Genomic DNA, 21445 nt, shown 5'->3' on the forward strand with positions numbered 1-21445 from the left:
AACTGCTTATGTGCATTACTGATTTTTGGCTTAGAAATCTGCTACTTACAGTGCCTTCCCCTGGACTTTTCCATATGAGGCTGCAGTACGAGGAACAGGTCCTCCTAAATAAATATGATCGGAGGTGATCAAGGGGTCAACGCCAGACTACAATATTAATGCCTCATCCTTTAGGCTCCCGAGGTTGACCAGTACTGAAATCTATGGCACATCTTAACGCCCGGCTATTTGGGCTGTATCTGTCATAGATTGGTGCACCCTGATCCAAGGGGGGTAGTATGGGACTGTGTGTTGGGTGTCCATTCCCTTTACCGCAACCACTGCAGTCATCTGATTGGCACAGGTATCCCCACAGATCTGATACTGGCGGCTATCCCTAATGATCTATTTACATGGAGGCACGATCCGATCATTTAGCCCTGATGAAGGAGCGTTAGGGGTTGGGCAGCCTTTTTAGCTCCACTCCTTCACAGCGATCTTGCAGTGTAAGTGCAGCTTGAGGCTTGGTATTTAGAGGGGGTGATCTCAGAGGCTGCCATGTGGAGATTCCCTCCAGGGCGAAATTACTTTTTAATATTTCCCTATCCATTTTTCTAGAAGCCATAACTTTTATTTTCATATGATAGATAATTTTTTTTTTTTGTGAAGTCTTACACTTTTGAATGACAACGTAGATCAGGGGTGTCAAACTGCATTCCTGGAGGGCTGCAAACAGGTCATGTTTTCAGGATTTCCTTGTACTGCACAGGTGATAATTTAATCACCTACACAGATAATGAGTTGGTGATTAAATTATCTCCTGTGCAGTACAAGGAAATCCTGAAAACATGACCTGTTTGCAGCCCTCGAGGAATGCAGTTTGACACCCCTGCCGTAGATTGTTAAAAAAGGACGAAGCGAGCTGTAATTACCACTGCGATCTTCCCTCTCTCTCCCGCACTACCAAACTGGAAAAGATCACGACCCCCAGTGACCACTGACCGATAGTCGGGATGTCCAGCGACGAGCGTCGGAGGCAGTGGATTCTGGTAGTCCGTATGGTAGCCCCTTTTGTAACCTACTGCAGTACAATTGTAAGCTTCCTCAATTCTAGGCAGATCTAATTAGGGAATATTTTAGTAACCTATTCTCTGCTAAACATTGCGGTTACCGATATCCCTTATTAGTTTATTAGAGGTTATTCTTTGTGAAGCTTTTCCCTGATCCTGAGAACAGAATATGTTTTCCAGATGTCCGTGCAGCAGGGCCTGGCCAGATATCCCGGGACCACAATGTGAGCGCTGCGTGTACTCCATGTGCTCTGCATCTGCCCGCTGTACAGTATCTGATGCCCACCGGGAGACCTCCCACCAGTGTGAGAACGCTCAACACTTGTCCAGGGAATCTCTTCTGAGCATGGCAAGGGATGGGTCCAAACACAACCAGCATCTCTCCAGACTCCTCCATACATGTGCACACTCGGCTTGGATGAGCATGCATGTATTTTTAAAGGGTGGAAATCGGGCAAGCCACTGCCATACACCTCTTGTGGCATCTTCTCACCTAGGGAGACTAAAGATATAGTAATTTAAAGGGGGGGTCATCTCAACTTCTTAAATAGGTCTATAAACCCGCACCCAGTTTGTAAGTTGAACGTCACGTGTCTGGAAAGGATTAATGGGTGATTATCCGAAGTTGTGGATGAATACATGTTACAACATGACGCGTCTCCCTGGAGTGATCACAAAACCCTGCCATCCACAGACTGTAATGTTGTCTCCTGGCCATTTGTGAGTGAATAGTAGCCAAAGATGATAGCAGTGGTAGATTACTAGTATAGGACTCCTGCAGATGACGGCTGACTCCACCAGAGAGGTAATGAGAAGTGAGAGCCAGCCGTCATGTCCGGGCCGGCCGCTCTGATGAAACCGGTCCCTGTGGTTTCCTTTATGCTTCAGGGAAGGTTATGGTGCAACGAGTTCATCTTGGCTCCGCTCACTTGTTTCGGGTGATGGTCTTTTTTTTTTTTTTTTTACTGTATGGTGGGTCCCTGTGAGGGATGTAATATCTTTCAAAGTTTTTGTAAAGCGTCTACATTATCTAATATATGTAATCGCTTTTCTAGGTGTGAGGATGCACCTCCACCTGTGTCTGTGCCCTCTAATTGGCATTTAACAATATAATGTATGGCTCAGTGAATAGGAGTCTGTCATAATAGGTGCAGAGGTGGGACTCATGATCAGTAATTCTCCATTACATTCTCTATTCCTGTATTATGCTATCATTTCTGGATCAATGGTAGTCTGACTTAGAAGCAAATGTGGAGGTTATAGAATGATAATTCTCAGTATCAATGGGTACCAAGTGATCGGATGCCTACCAATTATAAGGTGGTGGCATATTCTATCCTGAATTCAGCAGCTAGGGTCATATTTCTGACAGCCACTGCACTAGCTACCTGTCTGCTATAGAAAACATAAACTTATCACATGTGCCTACAAGATAGTCCAGTGCTGCACCGACCTACATCCTCTGCTCCACTCTACAGCACTACCTGTCCTCTCCACAGTGCTGCGCCTCCCTACATCTGCTCAACTTTACGACACTACCTGTCCTCTCCACAGTGCTGCACCGACCTACATCCCCCTGCTCCACTCTACAGCACTACCCGTCCTCTCCACAGTGCTGCACCGCCCTACAATTCCTGCTCAACTCTACGACACTACCTGTCCTCTCCACAGTACTGCACCTCCCTACATCTGCTGCTCAAATCTACCACACTACCTGGCCTTTCCACAGTGCTGCACCGCCCTACATCTCCTGCTCAACTCTACCACACTACCTGTCCTCTCCACAGTGCTGCGCCTCCCTACATCTGCTGCTCCACTCTACGACATTACCTGGCCTCTCTGACACTACCTGTCCTCTCCACAGTGCTGCGCCTCCCTACATCTGCTGCTCAACTCTACCACACTACCTGTCCTCTCCACAGTGCTGCACCGCCCTACATCTGCTGCTCAAATCTACCACACTACCTGGCCTTTCCACAGTGCTGCACCTCCCTACATCTCCTGCTCAACTCTACGACACTACCTGTCCTCTCCACAGTGCTGCACCTCCCTACATCTGCTGCTCAAATCTACCACACTACCTGGCCTTTCCACAGTGCTGCACCGCCCTACATCTCCTGCTCAACTCTACGACACTAACTGTCCTCTCCACAGTGCTGCACCGCCCTACATCTGCTGCTCAACTCTACCACACTACCTGTCCTCTCCACAGTGCTGTACCTCCCTACATCTCCTGCTCCATTCTACAACACTACCTGGCCTCTCCACAGTGCTGTACCTCCCTACATCTCCTGCTCCATTCTACAACACTACCTGGCCTCTCCACAGTGGTGTACCTCCCTACATCTCCTGCTCCATTCTACGACACTACCTGGCCTCTCCACAGTGCTGTACCTCCCTACATCTCCTGCTCCATTCTACAACACTACCTGGCCTCTCCACAGTGGTGTACCTCCCTACATCTCCTGCCCCACTCTACGACACTACCTGGCCTCTCCAGAGTGCTGCACTGTCCTACATTTTCCTCAAATTCACTAATTGTACCCCTTTACTTGCACCTTCCTACATCATTTATTAGAATCAAATTTCTTAAATGGGTTGTCCAATTAAAAATGTACAGAAATGTGCTCAAAACATAAACTATATAAAGGATATCCTTCCGTAATGACTGATGTCCTGACCGTCGGCTCTGCCGTCTGATCTCTCATTATACAGCGACCTTCCTTCATGCTGGTCAGGAATTGCCCAGCGCTGCGCATGGAGGAGGCTGGCCACAATTGTCAATGTCGGCTGCTCTGATCCTTTTATTTGAAGGGTGTTGTGTTTTTTTTCTTCTTTCTATTGAAATATGTATATGTGTACTTTCAGATTTGATCCAGTGCACAAATGAGATGAACGTGAACATCCCACAGTTGGCGGACACTTTATTTGAAAGAACGACCAACAGCAGCTGGGTGGTGGTCTTCAAGTCGCTAATTACTACTCACCACCTTATGGTATACGGCAACGAGGTGAGTGGTAAATTAAGGGTTATACCGTATCCGGTGCGAATGTTAAATAGGTGTGTGTGTATACATAATATATTTTGAATTTTTTATTTTTTTTTAAATATTGCAAGTTTTCCGCTACTGTCAGTGGTCAGACTCCATCTGCTCCCAAGGATGGATCTTTGGCCAAGCATGCACGGCAAGGGTCCATTCACCGTCTATCGGACTGCTGGAGATCTACGACAACCCCACAGGACAATGTTCTCCAGCTGTTGTGAAACTGGAGGTCCCAGCATGCCCCCATTGACCAGGTTGGAGAACGCTGCTATAGAGAATGGATGGAGCCATGCATGGGGACACTTCAGACTCCAGTTTTCTGGATTGATAAGTGTCCCAGGGTGTCAGTGATCACTTTCAATGTTGGGAAAAGCCTTTTTTTTTTTTTTGCTAATTGGTCTCATTGAAAAGAATCGAGCTGAACTGCAATCACGCACAACCCGTTGTCAGTGACGCTGCTTCTGAAAGGAAGGCGCCATGTTTTTCTAATCCATGACAATCCCTTTAAGTGCCATTCAGCAGTTTCTTAATATAAAGAGGCACTCTAAAGAGGAAACTTTGTCAGTGGACAGCCACTTAACTCCGTCACGACATGCACCGTACATGTACTGCGCATGTCGTGTCTTCCCCTTTCTCAGCACATGTCAGCTTTTTTTGACCAGCTGACATGTGCCCATAACAGACGCGGGTGGAATCGCAATCCACCTGCGGCTGTTAACCCGTTAAATGCCGCTGTCAAACTTTTACAGCGGCATTTAACACGCTCTTCCAGCAATCGCGCCCATCAGTGACCCCTGTCACGTGATTGCGGGTCACCGATGGGTCGGCATGACAACCAGAGGTCTCCTGCAGACCACTATGGTTGTCACTGCCAGATTGCAATGAGTGCCGCGGTTCAAAAGTACGACTTGATTTGGGAAAAAAAAAACAACAAGGGGTCACATGGCCATATTGACAGAAAAATAAAAAAGTTATGGCTTTGGGAAGAAGGTGAGCAAAAAACAAACAATAAAAACGGAAAAGGGCCCCGGGGGTGAAGGGGTTAAATATATGCATGGTCATCCCTGAATTATTTTTTTTTCATCCCCTTTCTGCCCCTTTTGTACATTTGGGTGCACAGACATGAATGGGCGCTTCTATTCTTACACGGCTAAAACTACATTTCCCAGCAGCGGAAACTAATGGAAGAGGAGACCATTCATTGATTTAAATGTAGTGATCGCCCACTATGGGAGCAAATTAGGGTTTTGGGATTAACCCTTTAACCGCTTACAGCAGTGGCCGGCTGACGGATAGTTGATCTGTCAGCAGTAAGCGTTCTTCAGGTCTTTGTGGCACACGGAGATCGCTTTCCGAGCACGTGATGGTATTTGATGAAGTTTATATCCTATTCGGCTGCTTTCTCTGCCTTCAATTACTGGCGTCTGTTTCCTGCTCGCCCGCGTGCGATATGAAGTCCAGGCTTCTGCTCCGTCCTCGCACTGTTTATAGAAGTCACTTTGATCTACCGGGCTCAGTTGTCAGTAAATTAAAAGCACACAAGAGGGAAGTTTGTGAATGCAAACAAAGGAAGTTGTTGTGTTATTGTGCGCCGCGATCTCCGGGATGTGGACCGAACATGCGTTTTGATTAGGGAGTGTAAACAGGTCTGATCAAAGATGGCTGTCTTCCCCCCCCCCCCTACCTATCATCATCATCATCATCAATATCTGATTTAATGCCGTCGTCATCGATGGCAAACCCTGTGTCCAACAGCAGCTTCCCTTAAAGATGACTTGGTTGATAGAGGCAGCAAATGGGCTAGTGTTTTTGGGGATATGATGCATCACAGATGGCTGTGATGGCCGCAGCACCCGTCCATGGATAAGGGGATCATAATTAGAACAATAAAATGTATCCCAAAACTCAAAAAAGTACTTGTGTGTAAACAGTTTTGCATATGGCCAATTTGATCGCTTTATTGTGCTGTGGGCTGCGGCATTCATCACGTTAGCCGGCACCACTGAACGCTGTGGCTGGGTACGCCGGCACCACTGAACGCTGTGGCTGGGTACGCCGGCACCACTGAGCGCTGTGGCTGGGTACGCCGGCACCACTGAGCGCTGTGGCTGGGTACGCCGGCACCACTGAGCGCTGTGGCTGGGTACGCCGGCACCACTGAGCGCTGTGGCTGGGTACGCCGGCACCACTGAGCGCTGTGGCTGGGTACGCCGGCACCACTGAGCGCTGTGGCTGGGTACGCCGGCACCACTGAGCGCTGTGGCTGGGTACGCCGGCACCACTGAGCGCTGTGGCTGGGTACGCCGGCACCACTGAGCGCTGTGGCTGGGTACGCCGGCACCACTGAGCGCTGTGGCTGGGTACGCCGGCACCACTGAGCGCTGTGGCTGGGTACGCCGGCACCACTGAGCGCTGTGGCTGGGTACGCCGGCACCACTGAGCGCTGTGGCTGGGTACGCCGGCACCACTGAGCGCTGTGGCTGGGTACGCCGGCACCACTGAGCGCTGTGGCTGGGTACGCCGGCACCACTGAGCGCTGTGGCTGGGTACGCCGGCACCACTGAGCGCTGTGGCTGGGTACGCCGGCACCACTGAGCGCTGTGGCTGGGTACGCCGGCACCACTGAGCGCTGTGGCTGGGTACGCCGGCACCACTGAGCGCTGTGGCTGGGTACGCCGGCACCACTGAGCGCTGTGGCTGGGTACGCCGGCACCACTGAGCGCTGTGGCTGGGTACGCCGGCACCACTGAGCGCTGTGGCTGGGTACGCCGGCACCACTGAGCGCTGTGGCTGGGTACGCCGGCACCACTGAGCGCTGTGGCTGGGTACGCCGGCACCACTGAGCGCTGTGGCTGGGTACGCCGGCACCACTGAGCGCTGTGGCTGGGTACGCCGGCACCACTGAGCGCTGTGGCTGGGTACGCCGGCACCACTGAGCGCTGTGGCTGGGTACGCCGGCACCACTGAGCGCTGTGGCTGGGTACGCCGGCACCACTGAGCGCTGTGGCTCTGTTTCCTTCCTCAGGTGATGAGGTTAAGTCGTTAGGTGCTGCTCTATTTAACTCCACCTAGTGCTTTGATCCTGGCCTCCAGTCAATGTTCCAGTATTGGTCTTGCTTTCTCCTGGATCGTTCCTGTGGCCTGTCTGCTCAGCATAAGCTAAGTTCTGCTTGTGTTACTTTTGTTGCTATATTTTCTGTCCAGCTTGCTATTTTGGTTTTTCTTGCTTGCTGGAAGCTCTGAGACGCAGAGGGAGCACCTCCGTACCGTTAGTCGGTGCGGAGGGTCTTTTTGCCCCTCTGCGTGGTTGTTTGTAGGTTTTTGTGTTGACCGCAAAGCTCTCTTTCCTATCCTCGATCTATTCAGTAAGTCGGGCCTCACTTTGCTAAATCTATTTCATCTCTGTGTTTGTATTTTCATCTTACTCACAGTCATTATATGTGGGGGGCTGCCTTTTCCTTTGGGGAATTTCTCTGAGGCAAGGTAGGCTTATTTTTCTGTCTTCAGGGCTAGCTAGTTTCTCAGGCTGTGCCGAGTTGCATAGGGAGCATTAGGCGCAATCCACGGCTACCTCTAGTGTGGTATGATAGGATTAGGGATTGCGGTCAGCAGAGTTCCCACGTCTCAGAGCTTGTCCTATTTTGTTATCAGGTCACTTGTGTGCTCTTAACCACCAGGTCCATTGTGGTTCTGAATTACCTAATCACAACAGCTGTGGCTGGGTACGCCGGCACCACTGAGCGCTGTGGCTGGGTACGCCGGCACCACTGAGCGCTGTGGCTTGTGGTGACAGAGCAGAACTGATGTCTCACTCTGCTCCTTCCCCTTCCATAGACGTTAGGGGATACTGGAGTAGATTTATGCCAATTTTTGTGACTTTTTGTTGTCACATTTTATGAAACATCTGGAAAAGCCATGTTAAAAAAAATCTTAACACTAAACCATAAACAACTTGAGAAAGTCACTGATCTTTTGGTGAATTGGGTGTTAACGCAAAAAAAACTTGGAAGTGCAATGATAAATCTGTCCTTTTGGATTTTATTACTTTATTTTTTTGATGAATTTCTCTGTTTGCTCTTTCTCGGTCCGTTTTTGCATACGTAAGGCTTCCATGTGTCGTCGAATGTAGCAGTCAGAAATCACCTCTCACTTTTCCGGAAGGATTGAAATGAAATCACCTGATCTGCTTGGTTTGTAGAGACAGACGAACAGATGAGTTATAGGATTTGTCCTGAATTCTGGGATGCACCTGTCCGGAGAATGAGCCGGTCTGTGCACTCCCAGCATTACTGTCTGCTGACAGCAGGGGAGCAGGGAAGGGTCTAAATATAACATGCACCATTTACCGGTAGCTTTTTCCATTAGCCTTTCTTATGAGAGGATATTGCGGTAAGCCGCTGATTGACAGCTGGTGGCTCACTAGTCTAGAGTCAATCAGAGAGGAAGTGGTGTAAATGCCGCTCCGCTCCCTATTTTGTTGGGTCTTGTGTTGTACACAGAATATCAACATTTTAATTGTTTATTGTTTTTAATCTATTTAATGTGGACTAGCCCAATTACTTTGTATTGAAGGACACATTTTTACGTTACATTAAGTTTTTTTCTTATATTTCGGGCACAGCTATCTGCTAACTTGCCTGTTTTATCATTGGGAAAAGTTTTGTAGGCAGGGTCACTATGGAGGAGGAGGTGAGCTGTGACATCCCCTATTGTGAATGGTGGATCCTGTGTTCTCTACTGTATATAGAGGTGTTATCAGTCATTGTACAGGAGGAGGAGGTGAGCTGTGACATCACCTATTGTGAATGGTGGATCTTGTGTTATCTACTGTATATAGAGGTGTTATCAGTCATTGTACAGGAGGAGGAGGTGAGCTGTGACATCACCTATTGTGAATTGTGGATCCTGTGTTAACCCCTCTATATACAGTAGATAACACAGGATCCACCATTCACAATAGGGGATGTCACAGCTCACCACCTCCTCCTCCTGTACAATGACTGATAACCCCTCTATATACAGTAGATATCAGTCATTGTACAGGAGGAGGAGGTGGTGAGCTGTGACATCCCCTATTGTGAATGGTGGATCCTGTGTTCTCTACTGTATATAGAGGGGTTATCAGTCATTGTAATGGAGTAGAAAGTGAGCTGTGACATCACCTATTGTGAATGGTGGATCTTGTGTTATCTACTGTATATAGAGGTGTTATCAGTCATTGTACAGGAGGAGGAGGTGGTGAGCTGTGACATCACCTATTGTGAATGGTGGATCCTGTGTTTAGTCTTTGTAATGAGTTGACCTTGTCATTAGCAATACATGAAGTATGACCTGACGTGTTATCCTATTCTGAGTATTTTTTACGTTAAGGCTGTGTGCACACGTTCCGGTTTTTTCGCTATAAAAACGCGATAAAACTGCGAAAAAAAACGTTCACATTAAGCATCCAATTAAAAGAATGCAATCCGCATTTTGTATACACATGCTGCGTTTTTTTCCTGAGTGGAATTGCATTCTGGAAAAAAATGCAGCATGTTCATTAATTTGGGGAATCGCAGGGATTCCGCACACATAGGAATGCATTGATCTGCTTACTACCCGCATGCGGCTATGCCCACCATGCGGGAAGTAAGCGGATCATGTGCGGATGGCACCCAGGGTGAAAAAGAGGAGACTCTCCTCCACGGACTGGGCACCATATAATTGTTAAAAAAAGAGAATTAAAATAAAAAGTCATGATATACTCACCCTCCGATGGCCCCCGGAGTCTTCCCGCCTCTCAGCTGTGCACGCGGCGCCTTCAGTTCCCCAGGATGCTGTGTGCGAAGGACCTGCGATGACGTCACGTGATGTCACCGCAGGTCCTTCGCACACTGCATCCATGGGAACGGAAGCCGCCACGTGCACAACTGAGGAGATCGGGACGCCGGAAGGTGAGAATAACCTTTTTTTTTTTTCTTTTTCCTTTTTTATTATTTTAAACACTCTATCTTTTACTATTGATGCTGCATGGGTAGCATCAATAGTAAAAAGTTGGTCACACTTCTCAAGCACTGTTTGACAAGTGTGACCAACCTGTCAATCAGTTCTCCAAGCGATGCTACAGATTAGTGTTTAGCGGGAATACGCATGCCAATTCCGCATGCGATATACCCGCGGCAGGAGTTGAGGAGTTGCTGCGGAAATTTCCGCGGCAATTCTGCAAGGTGTGCACATAGCCTAATGGTTTCCCATCTGTAATGTTGACAGTGCTTGGCTTCGGCAATAACAGTAGAATTACGACGATTATGCTCGTGTGCGTCTGTGGCCTTCTAGGTGTCTCCCTATGAATGGTGCTCTGCTGGATATAATCTCTGCTTTCTTCCTCTGTATGTGTGCTCGGAGCACTTGCGGTCTGCCCGTCCCTTCCGTAGGTGTGGAGTGAAATGTGATCGGTGCACATCTGCTCCGGGTCCGGACTCCGCTCATTACTCACCTGACGGTCCGCGCCTTCGTGTGGCTTTGTGCTGACACACCTCGCTGCTGCCGGTGAATGCTCCGCTCCTTCTATTCCTACCAGAGAGAATAATGACAGCTCCCGATGTAACAAGGAATGTATCCTGCGGGTGATGGGAGCGGCAGTGCCCGGATCAGCTCGCTTTGTTCTTTCTGTACATACTAGCTTTTATGCTTTTGCTTTTAAAAGGGAAGGAAAATTAAGATGGCAGGTGTCCAAAATAGTGTCAGGCATGATGTGCCGGTAAAGGGAGAACCAGGGATCCATTGGTCTGCAGGTAGCTCTTGGTTTGTGGTGGGTCCTATTATTGGCTGGGATCCTTACACAGGATGCCTATTGAAGGCATTAAAGATTCCAGCTTAAATGTGCGGGCGGCTTGCAGGTAAGTGTTTTCTCCCCCCACAGCCCCCTAGTCACCGCTAGCCCTAAAAATCATCTTTGAAGGCAAGCAATCTACCTGTGTAAGCGATTGTTCACTCTCGTAGTTTACAGTGGTTCATGTTAAAGGGCTTTAAAAAAGCATTGTCAATCGGTCCTCATAATGGCCAGAAAGTTGCTTGTGTGAGAAGACCCTCGTGGGTTCTCTTTGTAATTACTAACATTTACCACCAAAAAAAGCTTTAACTCAAAGATGTGCTATCTTTAAAAACCTGATGACCTGGCCCCTGCTGATCCAGCACCTCGCCTTCCCTCCGCTGCCGGTCTTTGTATTCACGGTGACATCATGTGCTGTAGACGTATACCAAGACTATGCCTGATGAAGCCGCCGAACCGGCATTCCATGGAGTTTATACCTCTAACTGTTGACCTCTACATTCCGAGTGATCTATTTTGTAATCAATCTGGATTTGCCCAACCAGAAGCGCCAAAAGCTCAGTATTTTCCTGTGGAATTCTTGTACAAAGACTGGCAGGGGACAGATGATACTGGAGCGACAGGAGGAAAGTAATATCAATTTTGTTAATTTTTAAAGATTTAAGGTCTTGGCGGTGTTAAATTATTAAAAAAAAAAAAAGTCTGTTTCAGCAAGTGCTGTCTCTATCCTTTTATTGATTTTGGAATGAGGTAAAATATGATTTGGGGAGAGGTGAAGGCTCTGGGAGGTAGAAGAAACCCCCACAGTTGATTGCTTTTATTTACATGGTTCCTTTAGTAAGGTCCAGCCACTTTTTTAAGAAACACACTTTATCCGTTGAGCCCCTCCTTTATCCGTTGAGCCCCTCCTTTATCCGTTGAGCCCCTCCTTTATCCGTTGAGCCCCTCCTTTATCCGTTGAGCCCCTCCTTTATCCGTTGAGCCCCTCCTTTATCCGTTGAGCCCCTCCTTTATCCGTTGAGCCCCTCCTTTATCCGTTGAGCCCCTCCTTTATCCGTTGAGCCCCTCCTTTATCCGTTGAGCCCCTCCTTTATCCGTTGAGCCCCTCCTTTATCCGTTGAGCCCCTCCTTTATCCGTTGAGCCCCTCCTTTATCCGTTGAGCCCCTCCTTTATCCGTTGAGCCCCTCCTTTATCCGTTGAGCCCCTCCTTTATCCGTTGAGCCCCTCCTTTATCCGTTGAGCCCCTCCTTTATCCGTTGAGCCCCTCCTTTATCCGTTGAGCCCCTCCTTTATCCGTTGAGCCCCTCCTTTATCCGTTGAGCCCCTCCTTTATCCGTTGAGCCCCTCCTTTATCCGTTGAGCCCCTCCTTTATCCGTTGAGCCCCTCCTTTATCCGTTGAGCCCCTCCTTTATCCGTTGAGCCCCTCCTTTATCTGTTGAGCCCCTCCTTTTTTTTTTTTTTCTTTTTCCCTCTATGTACTGCCCTTTTCTAACACAATTCTTGGAAGTGTTGGTTTTTATTGGAGAGATGAAGCTGGAAATTCGCAATTTAATAAGGCTGACTTCTGTTAAGCCTCTTTCTGTCGAGTGACACACACACACACACACACACACACACACACACACACACACACACACACACACACACACACACACGCACTTCAGACTGTGTGCTCACGTTGCAGATTTGGTGCGTTTTTTAGCGTCTTTTCAGTGCAAATTTGTGGCAAAACCTGATGCCAGCAAAGTGAATGAGAAACGTGAAGTGTCATTCACGTTGAGGATTTTTGACTTGCAGATTTGTTGCAGGAAATAATCTGCAGCACGTCAAGTCTGTGTGTTTTTGCCCTGTGTTTTTCACCATTGACTTCACTCAAATCAGACAAAGATACAGGGCAAAAAAGCGCCAAAAACATGCTTTACTCAGTGTGTGCACCTACCCTTACAGGCAATGCTCCCTGCAACAAATGTATGCAACTAAGGCCTTAAGATAATGGTTCGGACATTGACTTGTAGGACCAGACCCTAGAAGAAGTGGTTGGGAAGCCCCCCGCTTACAATATAATTTCTATACTGTTTGCTGAATTTTTCAGTGTCGAGGTAAACCTGGATTCAGTACAGATTCTGCATCTTGTTGGACACATTTGGCAACCAGTAGCCCCCTAGGGTGTGTGGGGTGATGGCTCTCGGCAGTTCCTCGCCCTTCAGCCGTGTCTGATCACTTGTTCTATTGGCAACCGGAGCACAACAGTCAGTGTGACAGAACCTGCTGCGGCCGAGGTGCCGGTATTACATGTCAGGCTGCTGTGTACCTGATAGATGAGCCCGTTCCCAGTTAGTGTACTGGTCCTGCACTGATTGCTGGGAAATGTCAGAACCCCTCCTCTCCAGCTCCTTACAGTGCCGGAGTGCAGATTCTTGTGATTGCTTCGTCATTTTTCTCGTTTTTAGTTGTGGATTGTGACATTTTTTTTTTTTTTTTTTTTTATACTGATGCAGGTGGCCTTGGATATAGCGGCTTTAGGGGGCGCCCATGATGTGATCACAGGGCACCGATTGGTTGCCTTGATAGCAGGGGGTCTATTGAAGACCTCCGTGCTTAAAATCACCGAGCTCCCAGCAAATGTCCAGGCTTCAAAGGAGACTGATTTTTACTATATTCAGCAATAGTGCGGTATTACTGTCAGACGGTCACATAAGGGAAATAATAAATACAGTGCAGTTTTTTTTTTTTAAGTATTAAATACATGTTCAACCCCCCACCACCCATAATTAAAGATAACTAAAAAATACACATGGGATATCCCCGCGTTCAGAGAAGTCCGATCTTTCAAAATATAAAAACTAACCTAAACGCCATATTAAAAAAAAAAAAAAACCTCCCACATTTATTATTTTGTTTTTGTTGCTGCAATACCACAAAAAATAAATGTTCTAACAAGTGACTGAAATGTCACATTTATACTAAAATATCAAATGAAATGACACCTTGCCCCGCTAAAAAAAAAAAAAAAAATCCGTCACACAAACAAAACATTACAGTCTTGGAAAATAGTGACACTATTTATTTTTTTTAAATCAGCTCAGTTGTGCAAATTTTGTATCGCTATAATCTAACTAATGAGGAGAATCATATTGCCAAGTCTTTTACTACTCAATCTACTGTATACTATGTTTTTTTTTTTCACAATTTCACAGCACTTTGATGTTTTACCCATTTTCCATTACACTATGTGGTAAAGTGAACTGTGTAATTCAAAAGTACGAAAATCAAGCCCACCTATGTGGAGAGAAAAGTAAAAAAAAAAAAAAAAAATTAAGGCCTGTGGGTGGGGAACAAAAATGAATAGAAATTAACTGTATCAGGAAGGGGTTAAGTAACCTGTTCTGAGGCTGGTTTCACATTTGCGTTATTTGCTGCTGCGTTTTAGCACAAAAAAACGCATTCGTTTTTCCCCTATACTTAACATTAAAAACGCATGCATTTTTTTGCATGCGTTTTGCCGACGCATGCATCGTTTGTATGCATGCGTTTTGTTGCAGAAATGCAGCATGTAGTAATTTCTAGCGGCATTTTTTTTGCTGCAATAAACGCATGTGTTTTTTTTGCCGCAAAAAAACGTATTGCTGTCTATGTAAACGCATGCGTTTTTAAGCACATGCGTTTGCATGCGTTTTAATAGAAAATCACAAGAATACACACTGATAAGCCACACCCTAACCCTAGGGGATCCTAACCCTAAGGGTTAGGGTTAGGATCCCTAGGGTTACTAGGGATCCTAACCCTAGCTATTTCTGTTTATAGTGGGTTTTCTAGTTGATTTTGATGATTGGCAGCTGTCACACACTTCTCATCATGCGTTTCAAAAACGCAAACGCAGGAAAAAACGCATGTAAACACGTCGCGTTTGTTTTAACATATGCAAAAACGCATGTGTCTAAAAAACGCAGCGTTTAAACGCGTTTAAACACGTTTTTTCACCACATGCGTTTGCGTTTCAAAACGCTGCGTTTTTAAACGCAAATGTGAAACCAGCCTGAGAAAACATCTGTAAGGTCAAACCATAAAAACCATGTAATACCACATGTCTCCTGCGGAGGCACTACAGGAAGACCAAACGCTTGCAGCTAGAATGTCGCAGAGTCATCCTGTGGGTAGCTCGTTGCCAGGGCACTTTTCCAACCTGTGGATATTATGTGAAGTTTGGATCCCTTTATTTTTATTCTTTTACGTCATTATTTAAAGGTCATTTATTTTCACATTCCTAGATTTGTGCCTTTTTTTTTTAGCAATTCCATAGGTGTTCGACTATTAATAGAATGGTTTCATTTACAAGCAGGAGGTCTCGGTGTAGAGTGGTCCGCCAGCACTCAGTGTACACTGGTCAAAAAAGTAAAGGGAAAACTAAAATACCACATCCTACATATCTCTGAATGAAATATTCCAGTTGCAAATTGTTATTCATTGCATTGTGGAATGTGTTCATAACAATAAAACCTAACAATTATCAATGTAAATCAAAACGAATATCCCATGGAGTTCTGGATTTGGAATGATGCTTAAAATCAAAGTGGAAAATCGAATTACAGGCTGATCCAACTTCAGTGGAAATGCCTCATGACAAGGAAATGATGCTCAGTAGTGTGTGTGGACACCACGTGCCTGTATGATCTCCCTACAACACCTTGGCATGCTCCTGATGAGGCAGTAGATGGTCTCCTCATGGGATCTCCTCCCAGACCGGGAATAAAGTCTAGTGCAACGTGATGTTGGTGGATGGAGCGAGACATGATGTCCTAGATGTGTTCAGTCGGATTGAGGTCTGGGGAACGGGAGGGCCAGTCCATAGCTTCAATGCCTTCATCTTGCAGGAACGGCTGACACACTCCAGCCACATGAGGTCTGGCATTGTCCTGCATTAGGAGGAACCCAGGACCAACCGCACCAGCATATGGTCTCAAAAGGGGTCTTAGGATCTCATCTCGGTACCTAATGGCAGTCAGGCTACCTCTGGCGAGCACATAGAGGGCTGTGCGGCCCTCCAAAGAAGTTCCACCCCACACCATTACTGACCCACTTCCAAACCAGTCATGCTGAAGGATGTTGCAGGCAGCAGATCGCTCTCCATAGCGTCTCCAGACTCAGTCATGTCTGTCACATGTGCTCAGTGTGAACCTGCTTTCATCTGTGAAGAGCACAGGGCGCCAGTGGTGAATTTGCCAATCATGGTTTTCTGTGGCAAATGTCAAGCGTCCTGCACGGTGTTGGGCTGTGAGCACAACCCCCAGCTCAGACCATCCTGATGGAGTCGGCTTCTAACCGTTGGTGCAGACAAATGCACATTTGTGGCCTGCAGGAGGTCATTTAGCGGTCCAGCTGCTGGGTTGTTGCCCTCCTACGGCCCCCTCCACGTCTCCTGGTGTTCTGGCCTGTCTCCTGGTAGCGCCTCCAGCCCCTGGACACTACGCTGACACACAGCAAACCACCTTGCCACAGCTCGCATTGATGTGCCATCCTGGTTGAGCTGCACTACCTGAGCCACTTGTGTGGGTTGTATATTCCATCTCATGCTACCACGAGTGTGAAAGCACAACCAACACTCAAAAGTGACCAAAACATCAGCCAGAAAGCATTGGTACTGAGATGTGGTCTGTGGTCCCCACCTGCAGAACCACTCCTTTGAGGGTGTCTTGATAATTGTCAATTTCCATCTGTTGTCTATTCCATTTGCACAACAGAATGTGAAATTGATTGTCAAACAGTGTTGCTTCTTAAGTGGACAGTTTGATTTCACAGAAGTTTGATTTACTTTGAGTTAGATTCTGTTGTTTTAAATGTTCCATTTATTTTTTTGAGCAGTGTATATATGTTCATAGCATAGTCTGATAACATTTGGCCCTTGCTTTTTGTGTCTCTCGTTTATTTTCCCCTCATCTTGTTTTCCCTTTTTTCCTCCTTTAGCGCTTCATCCAGTATCTGGCATCACGCAATACGCTGTTCAATCTAAGCAATTTTTTGGACAAAAGTGGACTCCAAGGTAAGTTCAGATGTCTGTGTGCCTGTATTTTTTTTTGCCAAAACATACGGGTCTAAAGTTTTTTTTATTTATTATATATAGCGCCATTAATTCCCCAGTGCTTTACAACCATTACTGGCACTGTCCCCGATGGGGCTCACAGTCTAGATTCCCTATCCGTATGTCTTTGGAATGTGGGAGGAAACCGGAGAACACATAGGAAACACGAGGAGAACATAGAGACTCCTTGCCGATGTTGTACTTGGTGGGATTTGATGCCTGGACCCCAGCAATATAGTGCCCGTTTTAGCTGTTGTTTTATTCCCTCGGCTCCCCTAAACACCCAGTTGTTATATTTTTTTAAATTTGGTGATTGTTCCTGCAGTAGATCTCTGCACGGTGGGCTGTCTGGGAACGCTGCGCTCTTTGCTGTGATATGTGTTTTGTGCACATGTAGATATTCTGTGTAGGTGAATGCTGTTCCCATCTTATTGTGTCCAGGTTATGACATGTCCACGTTTATACGACGTTACAGCCGTTACCTGAATGAGAAGGCTGTGTCCTACAGACAGGTCGCTTTTGACTTCACCAAAGTAAAACGAGGGTAAGCCATACCGGGGAATGTTTATGTCCATGGTGTAACCTGTGCTCTGAGGATATATGTGCGCAGAGGGTAAATAGGGGTAGGGGAATATATGTGCACCGGGGGTATATAGGAGTAGGGTGTAAGCCGCGCTGGGGGAATATGTGCACAGGAGGTGTGGTGATATGTGTGTGTGTAATAAATATATATATATATATACATAATGTATCTACAGTACAGACCTAAAGTTTGGACACACCTTCTCATTTAAAGATTTTTCTGTATTTTCATGACTATGAAAATTGTAAATTCACACTGAAGGCATCAAAACTATTAACACATGTGGAATTATATACTTAACAAAAAAGTGTGAAACAACTGAAAATGTCTTGTATTCTAGGTTCTTCAAAGTAGCCACCTTTTGCTTTGATGACTGCACGCTCTTGGCATTCTCTTTATGAGCTTCAAGAGGTAGTCACCGGGAATGCTTTTCACTTCACAGGTGTGCCCTGTCAGGTTTAATAAGTGGGATTTCTTGCCTTATAAATGGGGTTGGCACCATCAGTTGTGTTGTGCAGAAGTCTGGTGGATACACAGCTGATAGTCCTACTGAATAGACTGTTAGAATTTGTATCATGGCAAGAAAAAAGCAGCTAATTAAAGAAAAACGAGTGGCCATCATTACTTTAAGAAATGAAGGTCAGTCAGTCCGAAAAATTGGGAAAACTTTGAAAATGTCCCCAAGTGCAGTTTCAAAAACCATCAAGCGCTACAAAGAAACTGGCTCACATGAGGACTGCCCCAGGAAAGGAAGACCAAGAGTCACCTCTGCTGCTGAGGATAAGTTTATCCGAGTCACCAGCCTCAGAAATCGCAGGTTAACAGCAGCTCAGATTAGAGACCAGGTCAATGCCACACAGCGTTCTAGCAGCAGACACATCTCTACAACAACTGTTAAGAGGAGACTTTGTGCAGCAGACCTTCATGGTAAAATAGCTGCTAGGAAACCACTGCTAAGGACAGGCAACAAGCAGAAGAGACTTGTTTGGGCTAAAGAACACAAGGAATGGACATTAGACCAGTGGAAATCTGTGCTTTGGTCTGATGAGTCCAAATTTGAGATCTTTGGTTCCAACCACCGTGTCTTTGTGCAACGCAGAAAAGGTGAACGGATGGACTCTACATGCCTGGTTCCCACCGTGAAACATGGAGGAGGAGGTGTGATGGTATGGGGCTTTGCTGGTGACAGTTGGGGATTTATTGAAAATTGAAGGCATACTGAACCAGCATGGCTACCACAGCATCTTGCAGCGGCATGCTATTCCATCCGGTTTGCATTTAGTTGGACCTTCATTTATTTTTCAGCAGGACAATGAACCCAAACACAACTCCAGGCTGTGTAAGGGCTATTTGACCAAGAAGGAGAGTGATGGGGTGCTACGCCAGATGACCTGAACCCAATCGAGATGGTTTGGGGTGAGCTGGACCGTAGAGTGAAGGCAAAAGGGCCAACAAGTGCTAAGCATCTCTGGGAACTCCTTCAAGATTGTTGGAAGACCATTCTTCTTGAAGCTCATCAAGAGAATGCCAAGAGTGTGCAAAGCAGTCATCAAAGCAAAAGGTGGCTACTTTGAAGAACCTAGAATATAAGACATAATTTCAGTTGTTTCACACTTTTTTTAACCCCTTCATGACCCAGCCTATTTTGACCTTAAAGACGTTGCCGTTTTTTGCAATTCTGACCAGTGTCCCTTTATGAGGTAATAACTCAGGAACGCTTCAACGGATCCTAGCGGTTCTGAGATTGTTTTTTCGTGACATATTGGGCTTCATGTTAGTGGTAAATTTAGGTCAATAAATTCTGCGTTTATTTGTGATAAAAATGGAAATTTGGCGAAAATTTTGAAAATTTTGCAATTTTCACATTTTGAATTTTTATTCTGTTAAACCAGAGAGATATGTGACACAAAATAGTTAATAAATAACATTTCCCACATGTTTACTTTACATCAGCACAATTTTGGAAACAAAATTTTTTTTTGTTAGGAAGTTATAAGGGTTAAAATTTGACCAGCGATTTGTCATTTTTACAACGAAATTTACAAAACCATTTTTTTTAGGGACCACCTCACATTTGAAGTCAGTTTGAGGGGTCTATATGGCTGAAAATACCCAAAAGTGACACCATTCTAAAAACTGCACCCCTCAAGGTACTCAAAACCACATTCAAGAAGTTTATTAACCCTTCAGGTGCTTCACAGCAGCAGAAGCAACATGGAAGGAAAAAATGAACATTTAACTTTTTAGTCACAAAAATTATCTTTTAGCAACAATTTTTTTATTTTCCCAATGGTAAAAGGAGAAACTGAACCACGAAAGTTGTTGTCCAATTTGTCCTGAGTACGCTGATACCTCATATGTGGGGGTAAACCACTGTTTGGGCGCACGGCAGGGCTTGGAAGGGAAGGAGCGCCATTTGACTTTTTGAATCAAAAATTGGCTCCACTCTTTAGCGGACACCATGTCACGTTTGGAAAGCCCCCGTGTGCCTAAAAATTGGAGCTCCCCCACAAGTGACCCCATTTTGGAAACTAGACATCCCAAGGAACTTATCTAGATGCATAGTGAGCACTTTGAACCCCCAGGTGCTTCACAAATTGATCCGTAAAAATGAAAAAGTACTTTTTTTTCACAAAAAAATTCTTTTAGCCTCAATTTTTTCATTTTCACATGGGCAACAGGATAAAATGGATCCTAAAATGTGTTGGGCAATTTCTCCTGAGTACACCAATACCTCACATGTGGGGGTAAACCACTGTTTGGGCACATGGTAAGGCTCGGAAGGGAAGGAGCGCCATTTGACTTTTTGAATGAAAAATTATTTCCATCGTTAGCGGACACCATGTCGCGTTTGGATAGCTCCTGTGTGCCTAAACATTGGCGCTCCCCCACAAGTGACCCCATTTTGGAAACTAGACCCCCCAAGGAACTTATTTAGATGCCTAGTGAGCACTTTAAACCCTCAGGTGCTTCACAAATCTGTAAAAATGAAAAAGTACTTTTTTTTCACAAAAAAATTATTTTCGCCTCAATTTTTTCATTTTCACATGGGCAGTAGGATAAAATGGATCATAAAATTTGTTGGGCAATTTCTCCCGAGTACGCCGATACCTCATATGTTGGGGTAAACCACTGTTTGGGCACTCGGCAGGGCTCGGAAGGGAAGGCGCGCCATTTGACTTTTTGAATCAAAAATTGGCTCCACTCTTTAGCGGACACCATGTCACGTTTGGAAAGCCCCCGTGTGCCTAAAAATTGGAGCTCCCCCACAAGTGACCCCATTTTGGAAACTAGACATCCCAAGGAACTTATCTAGATGCATAGTGAGCACTTTGAACCCCCAGGTGCTTCACAAATTGATCCGTAAAAATGAAAAAGTACTTTTTTTTTCACAAAAAAATTCTTTTAGCCTCAATTTTTTCATTTTCACATGGGCAACAGGATAAAATGGATCCTAAAATGTGTTGGGCAATTTCTCCTGAGTACGCCGATACCTCATATGTGGGGGTAAACCACTGTTTGGGCACTCGGCAGGGCTCGGAAGGGAAGGCGCGCCATTTGACTTTTTGAATGGAAAATTAGCTCCAATTGTTAGCGGACACCATGTCGCGTTTGGAGAGCCCCTGTGTGCCTAAACATTGGAGCTCCCCCACAAGTGACCCCATTTTGGAAACTAGACCCCCCAAGGAACTTATCTAGATGCATATTGAGCACTTTAAACCCCCAGGTGCTTCACAGAAGTTTATAACGCAGAGCCATGAAAATAAAAAATAATTTTTCTTTCCTCAAAAATGATTTTTTAGCCTGGAATTTCCTATTTTGCCAAGGATAATAGGATAAATTGGACCCCAAATATTGTTGTCCAGTTTGTCCTGAGTAT

The 21445-nt window shown here is 45.9% G+C and overlaps 1 protein-coding gene across 9 annotated transcripts in view; it reads left to right on the forward strand.

Moving 5' to 3' along the window:
- The window catches only part of PICALM (phosphatidylinositol binding clathrin assembly protein), an 81052-nt gene that overhangs the window by 15343 nt on the left and 44264 nt on the right, over positions 1–21445 (forward strand). For all 9 annotated transcript variants that reach the window (XM_069759286.1, XM_069759289.1, XM_069759288.1 and 6 more), the window contains exons 2-4: positions 3918–4060; positions 16868–16943; positions 17424–17526. In XM_069759286.1, the coding sequence (XP_069615387.1) occupies positions 3918–4060; positions 16868–16943; positions 17424–17526 (322 nt within the window). The remainder of the gene's footprint in view (positions 1–3917; positions 4061–16867; positions 16944–17423; positions 17527–21445) is intronic.

The sequence above is a fragment of the Ranitomeya imitator genome, chromosome 3 (genome assembly GCF_032444005.1).
Source record: "Ranitomeya imitator isolate aRanImi1 chromosome 3, aRanImi1.pri, whole genome shotgun sequence".
Classification (NCBI taxonomy): Eukaryota; Metazoa; Chordata; class Amphibia; order Anura; family Dendrobatidae; genus Ranitomeya; species Ranitomeya imitator.